At 43.7% G+C, this 27,788-nt stretch overlaps 2 protein-coding genes across 2 annotated transcripts in view; one reads left to right on the forward strand and one right to left on the reverse strand.

The window, feature by feature from the left end:
* LOC137376736 (guanylate-binding protein 1-like) overlaps nt 1-10,693 on the forward strand; it is a 34,763-nt gene extending 24,070 nt beyond the window's left edge. Inside the window, exons 10-12 of the mRNA XM_068045713.1 lie at nt 773-982; nt 8,029-8,131; nt 10,426-10,693. Coding sequence (XP_067901814.1) covers nt 773-982; nt 8,029-8,131; nt 10,426-10,514 — 402 coding nt within the window. The 3' untranslated portion in view covers nt 10,515-10,693. The remainder of the gene's footprint in view (nt 1-772; nt 983-8,028; nt 8,132-10,425) is intronic.
* LOC137376648 (V-set domain-containing T-cell activation inhibitor 1-like) overlaps nt 10,350-27,788 on the reverse strand; it is a 52,168-nt gene continuing 34,729 nt past the window's right edge. Inside the window, exons 3-6 of the mRNA XM_068045605.1 lie at nt 25,859-26,206; nt 21,756-22,037; nt 20,024-20,147; nt 10,350-15,250 (exon numbers count right to left, since the gene is read on the reverse strand). Of these exons, the coding sequence (XP_067901706.1) occupies nt 20,053-20,147; nt 21,756-22,037; nt 25,859-26,206 (725 nt within the window). The 3' untranslated portion in view covers nt 10,350-15,250; nt 20,024-20,052. The remainder of the gene's footprint in view (nt 15,251-20,023; nt 20,148-21,755; nt 22,038-25,858; nt 26,207-27,788) is intronic.

Here is a 27,788-nt window from a genome sequence, read left to right on the forward strand (position 1 = left end):
ATACAGTGTCTTTCACCATCTCAGGATTGCACTGTGTACTTACTCCCAATACTGTGTAGGAAGACGAAGGGGAGGCAGTTTTACACAGACTCCTCTGCAACTCCCTTCATTTTTCCTGCTTCACTAAAATCAATATTTTCCAATTTTAGAGGGAAGAAAATAAAGAAAGGTTCACAAGCGAGCATCAGGACTCAGAGCCATGGACTGAAAACTCCTACAAAGCCAAGGTCATCCATCCCCAGCCATGCTATACCAAAAGGCAAAATCAGTTGAGCTACTGTTCCACACATCCTGACAGTCAGCCACGAATATTCTGATCTGGGTGTTGCCCCCCTGCCCAAGTCTGATGGCTACCAACACATGTACAACTAAATGGAACCTATAAGTGGGAGATATTTGGGAAAAAGCAGGCCTGTCATTCAGTGAATAGTCCCAAACACTACTAAATAGTTGCTGTCTGTAAAAGTGACCATCAAACTATCAGATTGTCATGGAAACCCAATTGAGTCTTTAATGTCCTTTAGGGAAGGAAACCTGCCGTCCTTACACGGTCTGGGCCAAATGTGACTCCAGTCCCACACCAATGTGGTTGACTCTTAACTGCCCTGTCAATTGACCTGAAAAAATGCAATAGATGTGACCTTGCCAGCAATGTCCACATCCAAAGAATGGATAATAATGAAAATAGTCGAGTTCTTATGTAACATAAACATAATTATTCAATAATTACACATCCATCTTGATTGAACTGATATCTCCAATTCTGATTCAGCACCGGCTCCTGGGGCCTGACCCTGAATATTATGAACAAAATGAAGAATCGACAGAAAAATACCAAAACCTCTTAAAATCTCTGTTTCAATCAGTGGATGACAAAGTAAAGGCAGGCGACTATGCTGTGAGTGGAGGTTATCAGAACTATATACGCGATCGAAATGGAATGGAAGAAAGATATCGTTTAGAATCAGGCAATAAAATGAAGGTATTTATTAATATTTAACAGATGTGAGCTTACTGATAAAGTTGTAAAAAGATAACTAAATATTAATCATTTAGCATGAGCTGGTAATTCCGGTTGGAGTAATGTTCTGAATGTTTCTGATTTAAGAAGTGATTTGCCCAGGAATTAATAGACAGAACGATTCATATTTCTGGAACCTTTCACAAACTCAGGTTGTCCCAGAACACTTTCCAGCCAATGACGTCACATTTGAAGTTACTGCAGTAACGTAGGAAAGATTGCAGTCGCTACACTTTCTTTTTCCTCCCCTTACAGCTTGGAGTTAGTTCAGAAACATTCAAAATAAATTCATTCAGCTGGACAACATTCAATATTTGTGAACACGCTTTATCAGTTGAGGGTAGGCTTTTCCAGGCTGTGCTCCTGGTGTGGAGCCTCGCTTGAGAGAAGTGCAGGTGGGAGTACTGGGCACAGTGTGCCAAATCATGGTGCTACAAATAATACGGTTAATGATCACCGACAAATCAGGACCTCCCTGTCTGATTTCCCAACCCAGTGTTTGGTCAAAGAAGACTCTGAGCCAACAGCACAGTCCCACAAAAATCACCCTTTGGTTTAGGTTCAATGAATGTGTTAGTAATTCTGGGCAAAGATACTCTACAAGGGGACCAGACCTAGACATCTGTGCACATGTCTTAGCAGCTGCAAAGTGTCCTTAAGATGATATGTGTGACTCGAGTTTTCATACTGTTTGTTCCCTTTTATGTCAAGGGTATAGGTCCCTCCAGCACTGTATGCACTCAGCTTCCTTTCTGAGTTTCACTAATTACACGACAGTAACGTGGGCCTGAGCAGCACAGCTGTCCATTATGTGCTTGAGAACAGTTGTGGACACCCTTTACTTCACAAACAGGATCTCTTTTTGGTTGATGTGGCTGCAACATGGCAATAGATGTTCAAAACCAAGTCAACTCTTTGTGGCTTATTTCCAATTCTGATATCTGAGCCTGGAAGATCCGGGCACTATTGATGATTAACCTGCCTGGTTCACTAATGAAACCTGTTGGGATTCTTCCCATTCACTTTCAAATAACCTTGCAAACCTGTGCCCTGGGCTGTTACTAGTTACCATTACCAATGCTCTGTACTGGTAAGTTGTGCTATTTCATTGGTGAATTTCCAACAGTTTCCCTCATGCACTCTCAAGAGGGTGAGGTGGGAGCGTGGGTGCTGGCCCCAAGCTTTGACTCTTGTCAATCTGTCTCTGGATTCAAATGGATGCCCCCGAGGGCACAATCTTTACACTCTATATTCAGAAACGGGACTGAAACCTTGTTTGGTGATGGGTTTCCACATGCAATCGACACTCAGCTAACCAAATTCTTATTCCTAACGCATTCATTTTTAAATTATTACAGTTCAGACTTTTTCCATACCGTTTTTTTATGTACTGGTTATGGACAAAGACAAGATGTAAACAAAAATATGTCTAATAACTAAAGTCATCGAATATTCAGCTAAACAGAGTTAGGTACCAGGAAGAGCTAAAAAAAAACTAAGGTCGCTATTTAATCAGTAAAATGATTAATGGAAAAGAGGATCATAGACAATTGAGGAAGTTTTTTATTTATTTATTTATTTAGAGATACAGCACTGAAACAGGCCCTTCGGTCCACCGAGTCTGTGCCAACCAAGAACCACCCATTTTAGACTAACCCTACAGTAATCCCATATTCCCTACCACCTACCTACACTAGGGACAATTTACAATGGCCAATTTACCTATCACCTACAAGTCTTTGGTGGTGGGAGGAAACTGGAGCACCCGGCGAAAACCCACACGGTCACAGGGAGAACTTGCAAACTCCGCACAGGCAGTACCCAGAATTGAACCCGAGTCTCTGGAGCTGCGAGGCTGCGGTGCTAACCACTGCGCTGCCCTAAGTGATGTGGAAAGGTTTCTCAGTTACATGTCAAATACTTTTTTTGACTCATTCCTGTGATATGGGTGTCACTGGCTAGGTCAGCATTTATTGCCTTGAGAAAATGGTGGTCAGCTGACTTCTTGAACCACTGCAGTCCGTGTGCTGTCGGTACACTCACAGTGCTGTTAAGAAGTTCCAGAATTTTGACCCAGCAACAGTGAAGAAACAGCGAAAAAGTTCCAAGTCAGGATGCTGTGTGGCTTGGAGGGGAACTTGCAGGTAATGGTGTTCCCATTGTTTTGGACCATTGAAGGATATTCAAGAACAGGTTATGAAAGACTCTCTAGATACGGCGGAAATATTAAATGAGTATTTTGCATTGGTTCTCACTTCAAAACATGATAGTCAACTGTTAGTTTCATTAATAACAACAACATTAAATTCTAACAATATTAACATAGATGAATGTGTTGTTTCAAGATAGAATTAGGAACCTGAAAATAGATAGGGCATTCAGGCTGAATTATATCAACCTGAGGGTCCTCAGGGAAATGGAACACGTACTGTTTGATCCTTGTTCATATTTTTAAAGTGTTCACTGCACAACAACCAAAAAGAGATCCTGTTTGTGAAGCAAAGGGTGTTCACAACTGTTCACAAGCACATAATGAACAGCTGTGCTGCTCAGGCTAAAGGCCTGCTACCCGACCCGAACCCAACGGGACCCGATGATGTGTCGGGATCAGGTCGGGTCGGGTCGCTCTTCCGGGTACGGCATTCGGGCTTGGGTTGGGCCGGGTCTGGGTCGGACACACACACAGTATTACGTGTTGCTCTGCTGGGAAGTTGAGTTTAGTAAGTATCAAAAGTTGAAAAGTCTGCCTGAGCTGGGAGTCCGGGACGTCAAGGAGGGAAACTCTGAGTCTGCACAGTGAGTGAGTGTGCGTCTCTATTACGTCACCACGCTCATGCTGCAGCTTCCTGTAGGTTCGGAATCGGACGGAAGGCAGATAAAGTGAACATTCCGGTGGTCGGGTCGGATTCGGGTCCGATGTGTTTCGGGCAGGTTCAGATCGGGTTATTTTTCCTGACCTGAGCAGGTCTTTAGCTCAGGCCCATGTTGCTGCCGTTAAAGGCCTGCTCAGGTCAGGAAAAAAACCCCCACCCAAACCCGACAGAATCACATCAGACCCGAGCCCGCCTGACCACCGGAATTTTCACTTTACCTACCTTCTGCCCGATTCCGAAGCTGCAGCATGAGCGTGGTGACGTAATAGAGACGCTCACTCGCTCACTACACAGACTCAGAGTTTCCCTCCTTGACGTCCCGGACTCCCAGCTCAGGCAGACTTTTCAACTTTTGACACTTCTAAACTCAACTTCCCAGCAGAGCAAAATGTAATACTGTGTGTGTGTCCGACCCAGACCCGGCCCGAAAGCCGGACCCGGAAGGGCGACCTGACCCAAACCCGACACATATCGTCGGGTTCAGGTCGGGACAAAGGCCTTTAGCTGCTGTGTAATTAGTGAAACTCAGAAAGGAAGCTGAGTGCATACAGTGCTGAAGGGACCTGTACCCTTGACATAAAAGGGAACAAACAGTATGAAAACTAGAGTTACACATATCATCTTAAGTACATTTTAGCAGCTGCTAAGACATGTACACAGATACCGGCTGTCTAGGCCTGATCCCCTTGGAGAGTATCTTTGCCCAGAATTAGTTGAACACATTCACTGAATCTAAACCAAAGGGTGATTTTTGTGGGACTGTGCTGTTGGCTCAGAGTCTTGTTTTACCAAACACTGTGTTGGGAAATCAGACAGGGAGCTCCTGATTTGTTGGTGATCATTAACCGTCGACTGGAAGGAGGGTAATGTAGTCCTATTATTTCAAAAAAATGAGACAAGACTGACCCATTTAGCAATAGACTCTCAGATTGACACCAGTAATAGGAAAGATGCTTGAAAGAATCATTGACGATGCAATATTGTCCACTTAGGGGGACATATTACGGACACGTAACATGTCTGCAACTAAAGGATGTTATCTCTTCCAAATTTGATTGTAATTTTTTAAAGAAATCACCAAGATGGTGGATGAGGGAAGACCAGTAGACATTTTTCACTTCGACTTCCAAATTGCTTTTGACAAAGTTTTCACACTAAGCTCTCGACACAATTGAAGGCTCTGGTATTAGTGATAGTATATTGAGCTGGACTGAGAACTGACTGGAAGGCTGAATGCAGGAAGTTGTTATAGATGAATTTAAATCAGTTTGGAGACCGGTCACCAGTGATGTTCCGGAGGGATTGGTGTTGGGAATGTTCCTCTTTACTATTTTTATTAATGATCTAGATGTAGGTTTTGGGGCCATGATCTACATGTCTGTAGATGATACTAAGAATTGTGACAGTGTCAGGATTGTAGATGACGTCTGGCTGCTGATGAGTTGAGGAATTGGGCTTGTAACTGCTAACTGGGGCTGGAATCTGGTTCCTGATACACCACTTGTAGCAATGCAATGGAGGCTTTGTGTGCTTACTGAATATGGGCTATGCTGCTGGCTGTTTTAGTGCTGAAGAAGGGCGCACACAGGCACCTGAATGGACACTATCCTGATGCCACACTGCCAAACCGGCTGCTACGACACCAGAATTGCAAGCTTGGACCACACAGGTCCTGTCCATGTACGTTAATCACTCAAGAACAAAACTAATGCAGAAAGACAAGGCCTGAACTAGGGCTGCTCAATGGGCCACTCAACAAGTTGCTGGTGAGATGTTTTTCACTCACATGTGCTCAGACAGAGTTGGTGGAAGCAGTGTGACAGTAGTTGATTACAGTGAGGGAGGAGAGAAGAGTACAGAACCCAGGAATGGGGGCATTTGTTGCAATACCCTCTTGGTCTGCAACATGACCAAAAGTGCAATGGAGGAGGGAAACAGGGGCAAACTCTGCAAGGAAGGAGGAGACACTAAGGTCGAGACCATTCGTTCAGTTACCTCTGCCACTTCCCTCTCTTGCCCTCGTCCTTCAGGACAGGTTCCCTGTATCCCTGTCTTTCTCTAGATTACATCCCATCACCTTTTCCAACCTTATCTGGTCCATGAGACCCACCTCCTGTTCCTTTGATCCTATTCCAGTCAAACTGTTGACCACTCTACTTCCCTTACTGGATCCCATGTTAGCTGATATTGTTAATGGTTCCCTTTCCTCAGGTACTTTCCCCCTTCTGTTCAAATTATATAAATGTAAGTTGTTGTTGCTGTCTACCAGGTCAACCTTTGAAAGCCCTGAGCCTCAAATGTCTACAAAGCCAGCCTTTGTAACCAGATTTCAGCCAAGAGGGGAACAATTTATCACTTTTCTGAGGCAGATTTTCAGATTGGTTATACCCTATTACCAGACATAAACTGATGCAGATCTGCTACATCAGGTTTCTATCCAATCTTCCAGTTGGGGTTTGCACTGGTGACAGACAGACCTAAACGTTTAGTTAAAGTAGAAAAATTCAGTAATTCAGATTGAATTACATTAAATCAGATTGTAAGAGAATCTGTCTGAACTAAAATCAATGACTGAATGAGAGACTGAACTTGCACTCATCCCTCAAATTGACCTGGTACCCTCAATGCCCAGGTAGGGTACAAATGTTTTAGTTTAGAGATACAGCACTGAAAAAGGCCCTTCGGCCCACCGAGTCTGTGCCGACCATCAACCACCCATTTATACTAATCCTACTCTTTAACTCCATATTTCCCTACCACCTACCTATACTAGGGGCAATTTATAATGGCCAATTTACCTAGCAACCTGCAAGTCTTTGGCATGTGGGAGGAAACTGGAGCACCCGGAGTAAACCCATGCAGACACAGGGAGAACTTGCAAACTCCACACAGGCAGTACCCAGAATTGAACCCGGGTCGCTGGAGCTGTGAGGCTGCGGTGCTAACCACTGCGCCACTGTGCCGCCCTGGAATGGAAATGCCCATGATGGGCAGTGTCAACACATCTATCACAGATGAATATAGTCAATTGTCATATTGTTTGGTTGCATTTGGTAATATTCCCTACCCCCACCCCCACCACCATGTACAGAGAACCAAATATCATGACGTTGCTTTTCTGCTTCCATTTTGCACAAGTGGATCTGGAGGTTCAACCAACCTCCACCAGTTAATAGAATGTTATCATTGTTTGCAAGGGGAATTGAATACAAAAGTAGGGATGTTATGCTTCAGCGATACAGGGCATTGGTGAGACATCTGGAGTACTGTGTACAGTACTGGTCTCCTTGTTTAAGGAAGGATGTAGATGCATTAGAGGTAGTTCAGAGAAGGTTTACTAGACTAATACCTGGAATGGGCAGTTGTCTTATGAGGAAGCGTTGGAAAGGCTAGGCTTGTATCTGCTGGAGTTTAGAAGAATAAGAGGCAAATTGATTGAAACGTATAAACTTCAAAGGGGTCTTGACAGGGTGGATGTGGAAAGGATGTTTCATTTTGTGGGAGAATCTAGAACTAGGGGTCACTGTTTAAAAATAAGGGGTCGCCCATTTAAGACAGAGATGAGGAGAAATTTTTTCTCTCAGAGGGTTGTGAGTCTTTGCTTCCACTGCCTTTTGAGGAAGAGAATTCCAGAGTCTTTGAATATTTTTAAGGCAAAGGTAGACAGATTCTTGATAAGCAAGGGGGTGAAAGATTATTGGGGGTAGGCGGGAATGTGGAGTCGAGGTTACAATCAGATCAGCCGTGATCTTATTGAATGGCAGAGCAGGCTCGAGGGGCTGAGTGGCCTACTCCTGCTCCTAATTTGTATGTTTGTATGTAACCATTTGACAACTGGCTCCTACTCATTATCAAGAGTGTTTAGAAATTACAAAACTCTGCTATTTCAAGAAGGTGTTACCTGCATATACCAATCATCATGCATATATTATATATGTTCGGATGAAGGGTCACTGACCTGGAACATTAACTCTGCTTCTCTCTCCACTTGCTGCCAGGTCTGCTGCGTATTTCCAGCATTTCTTGTTTTTATTTCAGATTTCCACTATCTGCAGTATTTTGCTTTTACTATCATGAATATATTCTCAGTGCACATACATGTATTCTTACTGACACATTTTATTTTCAAAACAGGCAAATGAAGTCTTAGAAAAATATTTGAAAGAAAAAGTAAGTGAATCACACATGGTTCAAATGATGGATAAAATAGTTGCGGATAAAGGGAGGGACCTAACAGGCAAGTTGTGTTTTGTTTTTGATGATTGTGCTTTATCACTGATATTCGAACAATGGTGATTGGCTGCTGATGTGCACAGAATAACTAACCTATGTCTGTGAATGAATTCATGAGTGAAAAGCTCAAGCAGGTTATAATCATCTTTGCTGTTGGAACTGAGTCTGTTATTTCTAACATACAACAGTGAATTTTCTCATCTGTAGCATTATGTTTCTGATTCTGTTGGCAATTTGGTGAATAGTGCTATATAACATGTAACATTAGCAATAATTGGTCATAATTTTTGTTTGAAAGAGTATTATTTTTATAGTATAAGACTCACTTGTTAGGGTGGTTTTGACCAGGGCTGTAAAATGGCCACATGTTATACGCCTGACGTGAATTCCTTTTCCATTGCTGTCAGTGAAAAGGAGAATCAGGCTGGTGTATAATGAGCAGACAATTTGCTGCTGTCTGGTTTCCTCCCCTGTTCAAAATGAAAATGAATCCACAGTGTTGCTAATTCCTTCTACCTGTTATTAAGCCACCAAGAATTAATTTTTACTCAGGTGCATTTCATATTTTTGTCATGATTTGAACATCAGAATGCACCTAGATCATTTCATCTGGATATACTATTGAGAATTGCTGCCCTTGCACGGAGGAAAATTCACTGGATACATTGCACCTTAAAGGCTTTATACCACTAGACTGTCATTTTGGCTCGCTCATCTTCCCCATTCAGCTGTATATGAGATCTCATTCTGAATCTCACCGTGTGGATATTTTCTCTGAGTTTCAGCATGATCCAACTTTCGATAATCGAACAAGAGTTCTGTAGTAGTTTTCACTTCTCTAAATTTCACAAGGTTTAGGCTTGCTTATTCATTGGCATCATTTTGTTCCAACTGATACTGAGAATTGACCCAATAAGGTTTGTTTCCAATTGTCTGGTTCCTCACAAGAAGCACAAATCCTCTTCACGAAGGGTCCTTCACCTGTAAGCAGCCGTTGTCCATCGAGATTCTAGCTCTTCCATCATTAGCACTGAAAATTTGTTGTTTCCAATGTTGGCCATGACTCATAACCCTGAGTATGGGACCCTTACCTGGGCCTTTAAAAGGGAGCTTTAGGGTATTTTAGGCAAGGTTTAGTGGCTTTTCGTTGAGCTATATTGAGACACGGATCACCTCTCAGCTGCCATGGTTTGTGGCAAAACCTTTTAAGGCTGCAAAAGATGAAATTTCTGGATTAGCCCAGGGACTCCCTGGATATGCTCCTTTGGTGCGGGATGATGGGTGGAAAATCCAATCATGGGCTCCCACCAGTAACACGGCTGCATGGAGAATACAGAGCAGAATCTAATAGAACCAGGTCCTGCCACATTTCCAGTTCTGTCCAGGGTCTGATCAGATGTTTGGGCACCATTAGGTCCTCCAGGGCTCACATGGGATTGTCCAACATGACTAACAGGACTATAATTGCTCTGGTGTCACTCAGCCACGTGATCAATACCTGTAGGATTTTCACTGTCCCTCCTGCACAGCTTTCAACACTGATGTGGCCACTTTTAGTCCAGTATCAGTCACTACATGCAACAGGAGACAAAAGCAAAATTTTGCAGATGCTGGAAATCTGAAATAAGAACAGAAAATGCTAGAAATACTCAGCAGATCTGCAGCATCTGTGGAGAAAGGGTTAAGGTTTCAGGTTGCTGACCTTTCATCAGTAAGACACACAGGGAAGGATTTTAGGCCCTGCTGGGCCTGGGAACAGAGGTGGGTTTGGAGTTAAAATAGGCCCACTGGCCAGCCTGCCAGTTCCCCAGCTCCATCCCACCTCCAGGCCATTTTTACAGAGGTGGGATGGGGGCCAGGGAGGGGGCGAAGCTGGTCAGCCAATCATCCAAAAACCTTCCCGCACACAGTGGGTAATGGACATGGGTCATTAAGAGCCTAACGGAGGCCAATTAAAGGATGCCAACTAGGATTTTCCAGTCGGCCTCCAGGTTCCCACAGGTAGCAGAGGTTAGTTTAACTGCCTGGAGGTGACCACCCAAGTGCCCCCTCTCCTACTGACCCTCTATCGCAGCCTGCTGCTGCTTTTAGACTGGAAGGCCTAGGATTAGCCCTCCAGCTTCGATAGCCTGCCCGCCTTGCAATGCAACATCAGCAGAAGAGCCACAGAGTGCAAAAAGCAATTCCCTTGCTCTTACCCGAAAATACAGCAGCTGATCAGCGGGTCTTCACTCCAATTTATTGATTTTTATAGATGAATACTCTGCAAGCAATAACATTTATTCATTTTCTGGACAGCTTTAAAAGAACGTCTTGCTCTCAGCGAACAAGAAAAAAGAACTCTGAGTCAGAAATTGCATGAGAAGCAAATCAGACAGCTGAAGTGAACTCCGGGGACGCGAGGGAAGATGATGGAGGAATTTGCATCCGCCAAAATTCTCAGTAATGTTGCCTATAACTCAACCTTGTCTGTACATCTGTGCCACTATACCAGAAACCAGTTCTAACCTGTGACTACAGGTCACTGAATAGAAATGGGAATAATTTAAATGTTGGCTCCTTAAATGACAATCAAAAATAAAATTTTAATTCAATTGTTTACTTGGGATTGAATTAATTTTTTAGTTTAGTTTAGAGATACAGCACTGAAACAGGCCCTTCGGCCCACCGAGTCTGTGCCGACCATCAACCACCCATTTATACTAATCCCATATTCCTACCACATCCCCACCTGTCCCTATATTTCACTACCACCTACCTATACTAGGGGCAATTGCTAATGGCCAATTTACCTATCAACCTGCAAGTCTTTGGCATGTGGGAGGAAACCGGAGCACCCGGAGGAAACCCACGCAAACACAGGGAGAACTTGCAAACTCCACACAGGCAGTACCCAGAATTGAACCCGAGTCACTGGAGCTGTGAGGCTGCGGTGCTATCCACTGCGCCGCCAATTTTAATAGTGTTATTGCACCTAAATGACAGTCATCTATTACTCCCTTGATCGAGTGCACTGACAGGTCAAATTTCGTCCTGTGAATCGTCTTTCGACATTTTACTAGATTAAAGGCTCTATAAATTAAAGTTAGAATCACAGAAACTCACAGCAAAGTTGTTGGTTACCTGATTGACCAAGTCAAAAATCATCCAAAAAGTTGTTCACTTTCCAATAGACTGGTGGAAGATGGAGCACACTGAGGATTGATGTATCTAGTGGTCATTGGCAGGAGCACGAGACTGGGCAGTTGGAGGACAAAGGTCATGTGATGGAACCTCTTGGAATACCAGAGTTGGCAATCCTACCAGGAATATAGGGACCAATCACAGTGAGATGCAGAATTTGTGCAGAATTTCTCATTTATATAAATATTATAATGAATGTGAACAGTGGACATCAAAACAAGTATGTACAATATTGAGGCTCAATAGTGGACATTTTTCTGATAGCTTCACCTGAGCAAACGGCCAGGCAACGGAGGTCTCCAAAACTGGATTGCAGCTCTAACCATTTGACCTGGGACATTGCCAATGTCTGGGCTTTGGTTACTAAAACTAAATGAGTTAAATCTGAAACAGAAATAATCATAAGTAAAACACAATAAGCCAGTCATGGAGATTTTGGCCAGGATAGATTCTTTAGAGAAAAGGGAACAAGTCTGCATTCAATAGGAAGGTGTTAATGAAATTTATCAAGTACTCCATTGAATAAATTCTGCAAGCTTAGTGCATCCATTCATGGTACTCCCAAGTTTCTGATGCCTCCCCCACCCCACACCCCGACCTTGTACAATTTACCAAACATATCAAGAACAAAGGGGAGTTATTGGATACTCTTTCCCTATAGATGATCAACTTCGACCACTTGAAGTCATAAACATGACAAACTTTTAAGCTATGACGTGACCCCCAAATCATTGAACTGACCTTCAATTGATTGAGACGGGTTGGAAGTATTGTATCCACAAGTCATTGCTGAGTTCACCTTTGTTCTCTCAAGAGCCTGCATTTCTATAGCGCCTTGAATGACTCAGGACATCCCAAAGCTCTTCACAGCCAATGAAGTTCTTTTGGAAGTGTAGTCACTGTTGTAGTGTCAGAGACATGGCAGCCAATTTGCACACTGCAAGGTCTCACAAATAGCAATGACATAAATGACCAGATAATCTGTTTTTTTTTTATAAAGAGAAGTTGATTGAGGAATAAACGTCTGCTAGAAAACTGGGGAGAACTCCCCTACTTTTCTTTGAACTAGTGCTCTAGGATCTTTTACTTCCACTTGAGAGGAAAGACGGGGCCTTGGTTTAATGTCTCAACCAAATGACGGCACCTCTGACCAGGCAGCACTCCTTTGGTACTGGAGTGGAGTGTCAGCCTGGATTGAGAAAATAGGATTTGAACCCATAACTTTCTGACTCAGATGAGAGAGTGCTACTCACTGAGCCACAGCTGATAACTGTAAATGCAAGTTCTTTCTTTATCTAGAGAATTATTTGGACTTGAACATGGCATATCATCTCAGATTTGGCTGATCGCACAAAAGTAGGGAGCTTAGCAAAAACAGCAATGTTGGCTGTCGAAGGCATCAGGGATGTTACAGGTTAGTGGAATGGGCAGACAGGTATGATTTAATGCGCGCAAGTGTAAGGGAATATACTTTAGAGGAGGAAAAGCATGGAATAGCAGTGAATACTCAATGGAACTACTTTGCAGAGCACAGATCAGAGACACCCAGAAATTCAAACGCACAATAACCTGAAGGTGATACTGCTGGTAGATAAGTCATAACAGGAGAAAACAGAATTTGGGGCTTTGAGAATAAAAGTTCAAATCTCACCATGGAATCAAGTTTTATTAAAAAAATTTAAATCTAGAAATAAAAAGCTACATCAGTAAAAATGACCATGAAGCTGCTGGATTGTCATTAAAAAAACCGACTGATTTACGTATGTCCTTTCGGGAAGGAGATCGGCTGTCCTTACCCAGTCTGCCGATGTGACTCCAGACGCACAAGAAAGTGGTTGACTCTCACTGGCCCTATGAAGTAGTGTAGCAAGCCACAAAGTTGGATCAAACTCCCACCTTTTCAGGGCCACTAGGAACGGGCAAGCTAGGCTAGCCACATCTCGAGAATAAATAGTGATATAATTGATCAGCCAGAGTTCGAGTACCGGGTTCAGTTTTGGGAGCCTCATTATAGGATATTAAAACTGTGGATAGTATAATTCATCAGGATGTGGTGATGGGAAACCATCACAGAGATACTTTAGATGACAAATTTTTCACTAATTTTAAAATATATAGTTGTTTGTTAACCAAATGTATTAAGGGATATGGAGCAAAAACAGGTAAATATAGTTAGGTTGCAGATCAACTATGACCATGCTGAATGGTGAACAGACTCAAGGGGCTAAATAACCTATTCCTATATTCCTAATTAGATCATCGTTGATCTGTATCTTAACGCCATCTGCCTGCCTTTGTTCCATAAACCATAATACACCTACCTAAAAAAACTATCAATGCCAGTTTTGAAATTTTCAATTGACCCTCAGCCTCAACAGCTTTTTGGGGAATGGAGTTCCAGATTTCCACTAAACTTTTTGTGAAGTGGTTCCCAACACCCCTGAACAGCCTAGCTCGAATTTGTTCTAGACTCCTCCCACCACAGGAAACAGGGTCTCTATCTACCCTATAAAATCCTTTAATCATCTTAAATATTCACCTAGATCATCACTTAATCTTCTCAAGGGAATACAAGCCTAATCTACCCAATCGATCCTCCATCACAGATCAGCCAAGACCCCATTGAATGACAGAACAGGCTCAAGGGCCTAAATGACCTACTCCTATTATACTGGGACTGTTTTCACTGGAGCACAGAAGGCGAAGACGACATTAAAAGAAATGTTGTAAATTATAGAAAGTTTTAATAAGGTGGCACGGAGCAAGTCTGACCAGTGAAAACAGTCTATCAATGAACAGTTATAATTATCACAGACAGCGAGAGAGGCTTGTTGTTGTAAAATGATTGTTTTGCCAAAGGGAATGATTGGCTGTTTCTTTTAACAGGGAGAGCTGGATAAATATTAGCAGAAGTAGTTACAGGACAATGGGGAGAGAGCAGGGCAGTGGGATTAGTGCTTGAAAACAGATGGTGGAGGGACTGGGATGAATGCCTCCTCCTGTTGTGATAACCTCTGCAGTTCCTGCAATTCAACTCAGCACAGTGAGAGCAGTAGACTGATGTAGTAGGTGCATGTAGCTTGTGTAACAGAATCCATGACCGTGGAAACAGATAATATACATACAAAAAAAAAATTCACAAGAATTCGCACTCCCCGAAGGCAGCACAAAAGCAAAATAGATCAACCAGTAAGAACAATGGATTGTTTGGCAAATAAACTTCAAAAACACAAACATGTTGCACGGATACAATTCCAATACAGCTGAGATCATGGGACCCATCCATCCCAATGATACAGATTCTAACATCACAGCAAGATCTGAAGGAGTTTTTGTGGGGTAACTTTAAAGGATTGCGATTTATACTGGTTTAATCTTCCTCAGGGCTTGAAATTGGCTAGAATCCAGTGCAAACTGTGCATGGCCTCTTGGAAGTGGGTGATTCAAATAGTATAAATAGACTTTAATCAGTGTACTTAACAACTGTTGTTCAGAGGAAATGGTAAAGCCATTGCTAAACTTCATGCTAGATATAGAAAGAATTCACCAGCTAAATTATACCCTTTTGATCTGCAGAATCCCTGATTGACTTATTTTTAGTCTTTTTTCTTTTGCTGCAATACACAGGTTTACCACTGAACTCTCAATAGCGCAAGGACCACACTGTAACGTACAAAAACAAGCCCATTAAAATAGCACCAGTTTTGTTTTCTTCTGACAGCATCACAGTCTGTGCAGAGCATAATATAGCTACACTCAGGAAGGTTCAGTGCTGGAACTCAGCTGGCTCTGGTGTCTTCTAATAGGAAAAAGAGAATGAGTCCTTGTTGTGTATAGGGTGAAACAAAGACTTTTTCACCCACTTCAGCTCGTCCTGCATTCACACCAGGTATATCCTTGAAACCAAAAGAGTCTTCAGTGACAGTCACACAGCAGGAACCTGGCAACGAGAACAGGGTTTAATCATACGGTTTCATGCAGGAACAACACTTGGGGTTGGGTAGTGTCTAATGTTCCCTTTGAGCTACGCAGCAATCGAGAATTTGAAGCACAGGGAACAAACGGGGGCGCTCAAAAGCAATGCTCCCTTTAGGGGATGTGCGCATCAATCTTAAAGGGACTGCGCCATTCAGCAAGTCAGTTGCGTATAGCAAACAGAACAAAGAACAGTACAGCACAGGAACAGGCCATTCGGCCCTCCAAGCCTGCGCCGATCTTGATGCCTGCCTAAACTAACACCTTCTACACTTCCGGGGCCCATATCACTCTATTCCCTTCCTATTCATATATTTGTCAAGATGTTTCTTAAACGTCGCTATCGTATCTGCTTCCACCACCTCCCCTGGCAGCAGGTTCCAGGCACTCACCACCCTCTGTGGAAAGAACTTGCCTCGCACAACCCCTCTAAAACTTTGCCCCTCTCATCTTAAACCTATGTCCCCTAGTAACTGACTCTTCCACCCTGGGAAAAAGCTTCCGACTATCCACTCTGTCCATGCCGCTCATAACTTTGTAAACCTCTATCATGTCGCCCCTCCACCTCCGTCGTTCCAGTGAAAACAATCTGAGTTTATCCAACCTCTCCTCATAGCTAATGCCCTCCAGACCAGGCAACATCCTGGTACACCTCTTCTGTACCCTCTCCAAAGCCTCCACGTCCTTCTGGTAGTGTGGCGACCAGAATTGCACGCAATATTCTAAGTGTGGCCTAACTAAGGTTCTGTACAGCTGCAACATGACTTGCCAATTTTTATACTCTATACCCCGACCGATGAAGGCAAGCATGCCGTATGCCTTCTTGACTACCTTATCCACCTGCGTTGCCACTTTCAGTGACCTGTGGACCTGTACACCCAGATCTCTCTGCCTGTCAATACTCCTAAGGGTTCTGCCATTTACTGTATACCTCCCACCTGCATTAGACCTTCCAAAATGCATTACCTCACATTTGTCCGGATTAAACTCCATCTGCCATTTCTCTGCCCAAGTCTCCAACCGATCTATATCCTGCTGTATCCTCTGACAATCTTCATCACTATCCGCAACTCCACCAACCTTTGTGTCGTCCGCAAACTTACTAATCAGACCAGCTACATTTTCCTCCAAATCATTTATATATACTACAAACAGCAAAGGTCCCAGCACAGATCCCTGCGGAACACCACTAGTCACATCCCTCCATTCAGAAAAACACCCATCCACTGATACCCTCTTTCTTCTGTGACTGAGCCAGTTCTGTATCCATCTTGCCAGCTCACCTCTGATCCCGTGTGACTTCACCTTTTGCACCAGTCTGCCATGCGGGACCTTGTCAAAGGCTTTATTGAAGTCCATATAGACAACATCCACCGCCCTTCCCTCATCAATCATCTTCGTCACTTCCTCAAAAAACTCAATCAAATTAATAAGACACGACCTCCCCTTCACAAAACCATACTGTCTCTCGCTAATAAGTTCGTTTGTTTCCAAATGGGAGTAAATCCTGTCCCGAAGAATCCTCTCTAATAGTTTCCCTACCACTGACATAAGGCTCACCGGCCTATAATTTCCTGGATTATCCTTACCACCCTTCTTAAACAAAGGAACAACATTGGATATTCTCCAGTCCTCTGGGACCTCACCTGTTGCCAATGAGGATGCAAAGATTTCTGTCAAGGCCCCAGCAATTTCCTCCCTTGCCTCCCTCAGTATTCTAGGGTAGATCCCATCAGGCCCTGGGGACTTATCTACCTTAATGCTTTGCAGGACACCCAACACCTCCTCCTTTTTGATAATGAGATGACTGAGACTATCTGCACTCCCTTCCCTAGGCTCATCATCCACCAAGTCCTTCTCCTTGGTGAATACTGATGCAAAGTACTCATTTAGCACCTCACCCATTTCCTCTGGCTCCACGCATAGATTCCCATCTCTGTCCTTGAGTGGGCCAACCCTTTCCCTGGTTACCCTCTTGCTCTTTATATACGTATAAAAAGCCTTGGGATTTTCCTTAATCCTGTTTGCCAATGACTTTTCGTGACCCCTTTTAGCCCTCCTAACTCCTTGCTTATGTTCCTTCCTACTGTCTTTATATTCCTCAAGTGCTTCATCTGTTCCTAGCCTTCCAGCCCTTACAAATGCTTCCTTTTTCTTTTTGACTAGGCTCACAATATCCCATGTTATCCAAGCTTCCCAAAACTTGCCAAACTTGTCTTTCTTCCTCACAGGAACATGCTGGTCCTGGATTCTAATCAGCTGACGTTTGAAAGACTCCCACATGTCAGATGTTGATTTACCCTCAAACAGCCGCCCCCAATCTAAATTCTTTAGTTCCTGCCTAATATTGTTATAATTAGCCTTCCCCCAATTTAGCACCTTCACCCGAGGACTACTCTTATGCTTATCCACAAGTACCTTAAAACGTATGGAATTATGGTCACTGCTCCCAAAATGCTCCCCCACTGAAACTTCGACCACCTGGCCGGGCTCATTCCCCAATACCAGGTCCAGAATGGCCCCATCCCTAGTTGGACTATCTACATATTGTTTCAAGACTCCTCACAAATTCTGCCCCATCCAAGCCCCTAGCACTAAGTGAGTCCCAGTCAATATTGGGGAAGTTAAAATCACCCACCACTACAACCCTGTTACGTTTACATCTTTCCAAAATCTGTCTACATATCTGCTCCTCTACCTCCCGCTGGCTGTTGGGAGGCCTGTAGTAAACCCCCAACATCGTGACTGCACCCTTCCTATTCCTGAGTTAAGGAAATATTGATAGCCTCTCAAATTAAGGCACTATTTAAATGCAGGTTATTGTTATAGTGTCAAGGGGACTGGAATACAAAAATGAGGATGTGATGCTTCAATTGTACAGGTCCTTGGTCAGACTCCATTTGGATACTGCATTCAGATCTGGGCACGGCACCTCAGGAAGAACATACTGAGCTTGGAGGCTGTGCAGCACAGGTTAATATAAGGACTCATGGAGTTGGGGCCTCAGTTATTTACAATCTATATTAAAGACTTAGATACATTACTCTCTGTCTCTTCATCGAAGTTTGCTGATGATACAAAGCTAGGTGGGAATGTAAGCTGTGGGGAGGATACAGAGAGGCTGCAAGGATATATAGACAGCTTAAGTGACTGGGCTACAAGATGGCAGATGGAGTACAATGTAGGGAAGTGTGATCACTTTGATCGCAAGAATAGAAAAGCAGAATTTTTTTTTTTTAAATAGTGTGAAACTTAGAAGTGTTGATGTTCAAAGATTTGGGGGTGCTTGTACAAGGAACACAGACGGTTAATATGCAGGTTCAGCAAGCTATGAGGAAGGCAAATGGCATGTTGGTGTTTATTACAAGGGGATTGGAGTACAGGAATGAAGAAGTCTTGCTATAATTGTACAGGGTTTTGGTGAGACCACATCTGGAATACTGTGTGCAGTTTTGGTCTCCACATTTAAGAAAGGATATACTTGCATTGGAGGTAGTGCAGCGAAGGTTCACTAGATTGGTCCCTGGATGAGGGGGTTGACCTATGATGATGGTGGTGGGGGGGCGATGAGGCCAGGAGGAAACAGCCGGGAAGGGGGAAGCAGCAGGGCCTGGAACATGTAGCCAGCGGGGAAGGTAAGCAGGGAGTGATCAGCCAAAGGGAGGGGGGTGGAGGGCAATGACGGGAGCGAGTGGCTAAGGGGTGGAAGCAAGAAAGCAAGAAACTGAAAGCGGTGATTGAAGTGGGAGTGAGCAAAGGGAATGGAGGCAGCAATCACAGCTATTGAGGGCGAGGACGTCATTGCGTGGTGACGTCAGCACATGCAATCATACATGGCAAATGTTTGCATGCACTGATGACGTCTGCAATTGCTCCGCATGGTCAGGAGTCACTGTGAAGTTAGCATGCAGGTACAGCAAGCAATTAGGAAGGCAAGTGACATGTTGGTCTTCATTGCAAGGGGATTGGAGGACAGGAGTAAAGAAGTCTTGCTGCAATTGTACAGGGCTTTGGTGAGAGCACACCTTGTGAACGGATTACAATTTTGGTGTCCTTACCCAAGGAACATACTTGCCTTAGTGGATGTGCAACAAAGGTACATGAAACTAATTGCTGGGTTGAAAGGGCTGAACATGAGGAAGGATTAAGTAGAATGAGTCTATATTTTATACAGTTTAGAAGAAAGGTTATCTCTTTGAAACGTACAAAATTCTTAGCGGGCTTGACAGGATAGATGCTGAGAGGCTGTTCCCCTTGGCTGTGGAGTCTAGCACTAGGAGGTCATAGTCTCAGGATAAGGAGTGGGTCACTTAGGACAGAGATGAGAAATTTCTTCAGTCAGACAGTTGTGAAAGTTTGGAATTCTCTACCCCAGAGTGATATCCCAGAGGATACTTAGTCAATAAATATATTCAAGTCTGGAATCAAAAGAATTTTGGGTACCAGGAGAATCAAGGGATATGGGGATCTGGCAGGAAAGTGGAGTTGGAGAGGATTAGTCATGATCAGAATGAATGGCGAAGCAGGCTCGAGGGGCTGTACGGCCTACTCATGCTCCTTTTTTAAAATAGGTTCTTAAAGACAGTATAAAATACCACACATAGTAAATAAGCCATTCTTCAAATACTTGGACAGAGAATGGGAGGATAGGGAAAAACGTATTTATCACTTAAAGCCCAAGTTTGTTAATGGAACCATGTTCTGCATACATAGTATTGATAGCGGCTCAAATACTCACCACAAAACCCCGATCATAGCTCTTGCTCATTACCACCAACTCCAAAAGACAGCCACTATCAGAATGAAAGCACAAACGCTGGCACCAGTTGCACCGATCACTGTACCCAATGGCACTCTGTGAACTGCAAAACATCCAGATATTGCTATTCCATTCATGTGTAGTCTCAGTCCCTCAATGCACCAATCTCAGGATCACTTTCTGATCAATGCCACAAACCTCTAAAGCATTTATCTCCAAGCAACCAGTGTATTCCGTTGAATCTCACTAACAAGGATTCTCATCCTTGTTTTTCAATCCCACCAGGGCCCTTGCACCTCCCTATCCCGGTAACCTCATTCGGCCTTAAAATTCCAATGCCGGTGCTTCTCCAATTTTGGCATCTTGCGTATTCCCAATTTTAATTGCCTCCACCATTGGCAGCAGTATATTCAGCTGCCTAGATCCTAAGTTTTGGAATTCCCTCCTTCTCTTCCTTTAAAACTAATCTCTTTGGCCAAGCTTTTGGTCACCTGTCAAATTTTGTTTGATAATGCTCCGATGAAGCACCTTGGGATGTTTTACTACATTAAAAAGGTGCTATATAAATTCAAGTTGTTGTTGTAGGCGAACCAGATATCCTAGTGTTCAAGCTCAGGACTTCCCCCGTCACTCAAATTCCCCCACTGTTGCCATTGTCAGGTATTTAAGTCTATGGCCTGGTTGCGAGGAGGAACTAGGAGAATGTGCTGTACCTGAATGGGAGGGAAGGGGACCTGATCTCATTCCTGCCACATCACACCTGATCACAAGCCAGGCTTGGTCAGCAGAAGGATCTGGCAATATCATGGATCCTTCCATGCTTCCCCCCCCCCCCACATATTCCTTACAAAAGTTGCCAATGTTTTAACAATCCAACCAGTTCATTCATACCCATGAGGGAAGGGATAAGTATCAAATGCTGCCTCCATCCCAAGAACAATATAAAAAAAGAACTGTGTGGTGACTGCTCCCCTACAGAGGAGCACCAACACTCTACTTAGACCCAGTTGGCAGAAGCCAAGGAAGGTAGGAATTGTGTAGAAGAGTTTCTTTACTGCATCAACACCCACACTAATTTCCTTGGTCAATTCTCTGGCCTCTTACTCATTCAGCCTTCAATGACAGCTCCAAGAGGTGTAACTGTCCAATGTACCCCGAGCTTAATTCAACTTCCATTGAAATGGAAGGGGATTACTGCTGGAAGGTGGGATACTCCAGACACCTCTCTCAAGAGGACATCTTATATCAAAGACTGCTTGCTGATTTTTGGCTTTTAATGGAACAAAAATAGATGAAATTCATGGAATCACAGTAGGAGGCCATTCAGTCTATTGTGTCTGCTCTTTGAAAGAGCTATCCAATTAGTCCCACTCCCCTGCCCTTTCCTCATAGTCCTGTAACTATTTCCTTTTCAAGTATTTATTCAATTCATTTCAGAAAATTATTAATTCTGCTTCCACCACCCTTTCAGGCAGTACATTCCAGTTCAACATAAATCACTGTGTAAAAAAAAATGTTCCTCTCACCTCTGGCTTTCTTACCATTTGTCTTAAATCTGTGGAAAATGATCCCCAAAACAGACTTTTAAAAAAAGGAAATAGAAAGCCACTGAACAAAAGCTGGATTTAACCTACTCTGGCATCGTTAAGACAGCACCACTCACGTTATCCATACCGCACACCATTACTGGAGCATTGCTTGCCATACTCACTCAGGGTGAAAGTCGACCACAATCCCTCATCCAACTCCTGGTCCCACATTATGCATGTGTAGTTGCCGGTGGGCCAGTTATCCATTTCTAGCGTGCTCTTCACACAGACACTGCTACCCATGCAGTTAGTTAGCTCTGTGTGCGAGTATCTGGTCAGATTCTCCCCTAGTCCATTTTCCCAGGTCACGCTAGGAGCTGGGTACCACCCAGAGGACTCGCAGACCAGCACCAACAGGCTCAGGTCATCGGAAGATGAACGAATGACTGGCCGCGTGCCAAGAGCTGCAAAGCAAAAGCAAACAATCTGAACTGAGCCCAGCAAGACAGAAGAAATCTTACCTCATTGGGTCTTCTTTTAACACCAGCACTGCTGTCCATTTGGGTCATAAATGGGACACTTTCACAGGACAACTGCTTGGGAATCGATGACCCACTTTATGACTAGGTTTAAGAAGTGGCGATATGATAAGGAAGCAGAGAAGAGAAAGGAACTGGAGCAGAGTCTTTGAGGTTGAACTAGCTTCAGCAATGGCAAATCAACTTGCAGTTAAAGCCAATGGGATCCTGGGTTTTATTAGCAGGCACAGAGTATAAAAGCAAGGAAATTATGGTAAACCTTTATAAAACAACAGTTGGGCCTCAATTGTGTCCAATTCTGGCAACCACACTTAAGGAAGAATGTCAAGACCTTGGAGAGATTGCAAAGGAGATGTACTGGAATGATACCAGGGATGAGGGACTTCAGTCATATGGAGGAGAGAAGCTGGGGTCGTTCTCCTACAAGCAGAGAAAATTAAGAAGAAAATTAATAGATTTTCAAAATGTTAAAGTGTTTTGAGTAAATAAAAAGAAATTGCTTTAGTGGCAGGAGGGTTAGTAATCAAAGGACTCTGATCAGTAAAAGAACAAAAAAGGAGATAAGTTTTTGTTTTAAGTGCAGCGAGTCATGATGATCTGGAGCTCATTGCCTGAAAGGGCAGTAGAAACAGATTCCACAGTAACTTTCAAAAGAGAACTGGATAAATACTTGAAGGGGAGAAAATTTGCAGGGCTATGGGGAAAGTGGAACTAATTGGAAAGTTTCAAGGAGCCGAAGCAGGCACAATGGGCTGAATGAATCATACAGCACAGCAAGAGGCCATTGTAATTTTTGTGCATGTAAAGGGCAGTAACACTAGTGGATGTGTTAATTCAAACTGAATATTCTTCAGTAAAACATTTCTTTATTCCCCCAAAGTTTCTAATACATGGCATCATACGTTTGGCTGATCTTCCGGTCAAATTAAATTCCAAAAGGTTTTAAACACCAGACAATCTGAAGCAGCAAATGAAAAGGTTAGAAGGAAGAAACCAAGCTGTTGTACTTCCCAGTGAATGTCCAGCAAAAGAAATTTTTGATATCAAGACTTCTGTTCCTTGCTCAATCGTGTTCTCTCACCCATGACTCGACCTTTTAACAAGTACATCCAACCATTTGATTCGTTGAAGGTCTTGATCTTTCACAGTATAAACTTAATGGGAAATAAATCCCTTTCACTACAATCCTGGCTATTTTTATACTTTGTTTACCAGCCTGATTGCACTGCCTACAGTACGGGCAGACCTCCAACAGTTTTCCCGCCACCATACTCGCACCCCGCCCTGAACCAGTCAAGTTAGTCACTATAGTGTCCTAGAGTCCAGACTCTGATCTCCACTCCAGTTTTATCCTGGATAGGAGATATCAGAATCTTCATTCAGTGCTCTCTCACTCCACATCACTCCGTAACAGCCAGCTCCTGCAAATCAACACCTTCCAATATGAAAACTGTCACCACCCCTACCTCCTTCATTGAATTTGGTAAGAAGCGCGAGAGGTTTTATAAAAGCTCTCATTCCAGAGGGAATACTTGTAGTTTTAAAATATGGTTCAGTGGGTTAGCACTCTCGCCTCAGAGTCAGAAGGTTGAGGGTTTAAGCCCCCACTTCAGAAACTTGAGAAAGTAGGATGGTGTTCCCACTGCATTACTGAGGGAGTGCTGCACTGCTGGAGGTGCCTCCTTTCAAATGAGAAAATAAACCAAGGGACCCTCTCGGGTGCATGTAAAAAAAATCCCATGGCACTATTTTTAAAGAGGAGGAGGGAAGTTCTCCATGGTGTTCTGGCCAAATCTTCAACCCAACATTATCCTGGTCATTATCATATTGCTATTTGTGGGACTTTGCTGCACCCAAATTGACTGCTGAGTTTCAGTCAATTATAAGCATTTAGTTGAATATAGAACGTTTTGTACAACTTGAAAGCAGCTGTATAAATTCTCTTTCATTCGTGGCTCTGATGGAACCTGGAAATTTTCCCTCCACAGGGAACTACTCAGCTGTCCTTCACTGAAGGATGACAGTGTGTCTCTCAACTCCACAGCCATCCAGCTCTGAGTGTTGACTGGAGTTGCTCAATTCTGCCAGCTAACTGCTTGGTATGTAGCCAGTAGACCTGTCCTAGCTTTGCGCCTCTGATCAACATCCAAGGCCATAAAGGAGCCTGACCCATAAGAGCTGCTGTCCTATACCCCCAGGGTGACGGAAGTTGCGAAACATGAGTCCATGGGAGAGAAGCAAATAACCCAATTACTGCACTGCAGAGTACAAAAAGCAGAGTAGCTAAGCTGCAGAGATTTGATCCAAGCTGAGCTGGCCCCAAAATCCTCTCCATCACACAAGACTGCCTACTTGGGCTTCCACAATATTGCCCGTCTCCACCCCGACTCAACCCATCTGCTACTGAAACTTTCATCCATGCTTTTGTCACCTCTAGGTTCGATCTGTCCAAGGCTCTTTATTTATTTTTTATTTAGAGATACACTGAAACAGGCCCTTCGGCCCACTGACACTGTGCCGATCAACAACCACCCATTTATACTAATCCTACATTAATCCCATATTCCCTCCCATATCCCCACCTTCCCTCAATTCTCCTACCACCTACCTACATACACTAGGGGCAATTTACAATGTCTAATTTACCCATCAACCTGCAAATCTTTGGCTATGGGAGGAAACTGGAGCACCCGGCGGAAACCCACGTGGTCACAGGGAGAACTTGCAAACTCTGCACAGGCAGTACCCAGAATTGAACCCGGGTCACTGGAGCTGTGAGGCTGCTGTGCGAACCACTGCGCCACTCTTCTGGCCAGTCGCCCATCTTCCACCCTCCATAAGCTTGAGCTCATCCATAACTCTACAGCCCAAATCCTAACTCATGCCAAGTCTCGTTCACCCATTACCCTTTTACGGAAGGAAATCTGGGTCTATATGCGACTCCGGTCCCACACCAACGTGGCTGACTCTCAAGTGCCCTCTGAAGTAGCCTAGCAAGCTACTCAGTTACCAGCTCCATCTCCGGGCAACTAGGGCTTTGGAAAATAAATGTTGGCCTTGCCAGCGATGCCCACATCCTGGGAATGGTCAGAATAATTTTAAAAAAAAGCTCTAGCCAGCGAGCAGCCATACCCCTAGACTCATCGTTAACCAGGGACTGTTAAAATTCTGCAACAAACATAACACTTTTCTGATCAAATGTGCACCTTATGACAATCAATAAGAGTTATGAATTATACTTTACTTTTATCAGCCCAACCAGACGACAGACACAATGCATTCCGAGGCAGAGGCATCATACATGTTTTAAATTACCTTGTCCAGATGGGAGCAGCAGTACTTCCAGTTGAAAGTACTCCTCTCCAGATCCCTCCTGCTTTTAAAAAGCACTGATGAATAAGGAGGCAGCAATGTGGCACATTGTGTTAGAGCTCTGACATACGACCACAAGTAATAGCAAAGAGTCTCAGGCCATGATCCCAATCCCACACACGATGATTTCCTGGACTCGCTTGGGCTGCTGTGAAAAGATGCTGGGCGCAGATTGAGGGAAGGAACACAAACAAAGCCCAGGACAGGATTTAATTTTGTTTTAAAATATATATACATAATGTAAAATAAATGCTTTTAGTATCCAAGTTTAAACACTGCTTTTCTCCAATCATGATCACCTGTACAAGAGTTTCTGAAAGAAGCAATTAATTCATTTTATTTTAGTCAGTGAACTGAGTCTCCCCTATTCTTACCTCTTATACTGAGAAAGACCTGCGCCCCAGTGCTTTGTGATCGGCTGGCGACAGAGAGTCTGTAGATTCCCGAGTCAGAAAGAGTCACATTCTTCAATCTCAGGGACACATTCCCTTTAGGGATCTCGCTGTCAAAGACCTCAGCTCTGTCTCGGTAGCTCAGGTCCTGCTCTCCCAGGCTGCTATGGCTCATTGTGTAATTGTAGATTATCCCCTTGGCATCCGCCTTCCTCCAAATGAAAGCCACACTGCTAGCCTTGTTTCTGGAGTAAAACCAACATTGGATGACATCATCTTCTCCAGCCTTGGCCGTGACCTGCTCCTCCTTGCACCTCACTTTAAAACGACCTGTGATTGAGAGATTCAAGAGAAGATTACCACATCACTACAGTCAACACACAGCTCTAAAAAAACATCTCGTGCTACCTCACAATGTGCTCAGAATCCTCAAAAGGAACAGGAGGCCATTCAGCCCCTTTGGCCTGCTCTGTCATTCACTGAGATCATAGCTGAACAGCACATCAACTTCATCTTCCTGCCTCTGCTCCAAGTCCCATTGATAAAGGCCCCTTTCAGAAAACTGGATGCGCAGTGGGTCAGACACGTCCTTTTGAATTCTGGTACATGAATTAGAATTCAGTTGGGCAGGAAGGAATTGCAATTGCAAGGGCCAAATTTGGACAGTGTGGGCCCACAACATAAAAGCAGTGAGTGATGCTAATTATCATCTCTGAGAAATGGAAATGGGCGTGTTTTGTGACCGAGGTTGGGTTAAACGAGCTTTAGTGTGCATTGAACTGTGCTCCAACTGATCTGGGGAGTTTCTGAAGATTTAGAGAGAACTTTAGACAAGCCACAGTTTGATAAAGCCTAATCTGGGAGGATGCCGTGCCTAAAGCGGACAGTCCTTTCCTTCCCCCACCTCCCCCCACCCCCCCCCCCCCACCACCCCCATGGACCCCACACCTACTATCACCCACGAGCTTTTACTCCTGAACTTACCTCAAATCTGCACATTTAACATTTGACAAAATGAGTGCATTCTCTAGAGTTTTGAAGAACGAGAAATGATCTCATTAAAAATACTTAAAGGGATAGACAGGGTAGATGCAGCTAAGGTGTTTCCCCTGGTTGGGGAGTCTCGAACCAGGGATCACAATTTCAAAATAAGTGGACTGCCACTTAGGACAGAGATGAGGAGACATTTCTTTACTCAGTGGGTTGTGAATCTTTGGAATTCTCTACCCCAGAGGGCTGTGGAAGCTCAGTCATTGAGTATGTTTAAAGCAGAGATTGACAGATTTCTAAATACCAATGACATAAAGGGATATGGTGATAGTGTGGGGAAAAAGGCATTGAAGTGGATGATCAGCCATGATCATATTGAATGGTGGAGCAGGCTCAATGGGCTGAATGGCCTACTCCTATGTTCCTATGACTGGATTCCAATCAGGATAAGAAATCTTGGTTAATTGTCACTTCCATTGCCCAGGAACAACTGTGGCACCCAGAGCAAAAGGGAGCACTGTTGTGATATGTGTGGTTCAGTACTGACGGAGGACTGTTATTACACACGCTGCCATTAAACAGCACTTGTAGTTCAAAAGGGCCAACAAACTGTTCTGAACTGGTTAACCCCCCTGTTACCATTGGCCAACTGATCAATTTCAGATCGGAAACTAGATTGCTTTTGGAATATTCAAAACACAAATGGCTCATTTGGATCAAAACCCAGAATGCTGATATCACATCATTAACCCTGCATGAGGGTTGGGAGATGTAGATACAGAGGCATCAATGAGAAAACTTCAATCATTTTCTTTCACCCAACACATCCTCCAAAAAAAAAATGCCAAATAAACAGCTCAAGGTTTGACAACTTTGAGACTATTTTTGAAATGGAAACAGAGGGGAAAAGGAAAATAACTTT

Source organism: Heterodontus francisci, chromosome 13 (genome assembly GCF_036365525.1).
Source record: "Heterodontus francisci isolate sHetFra1 chromosome 13, sHetFra1.hap1, whole genome shotgun sequence".
Lineage (NCBI taxonomy): Eukaryota > Metazoa > Chordata > Chondrichthyes > Heterodontiformes > Heterodontidae > Heterodontus > Heterodontus francisci.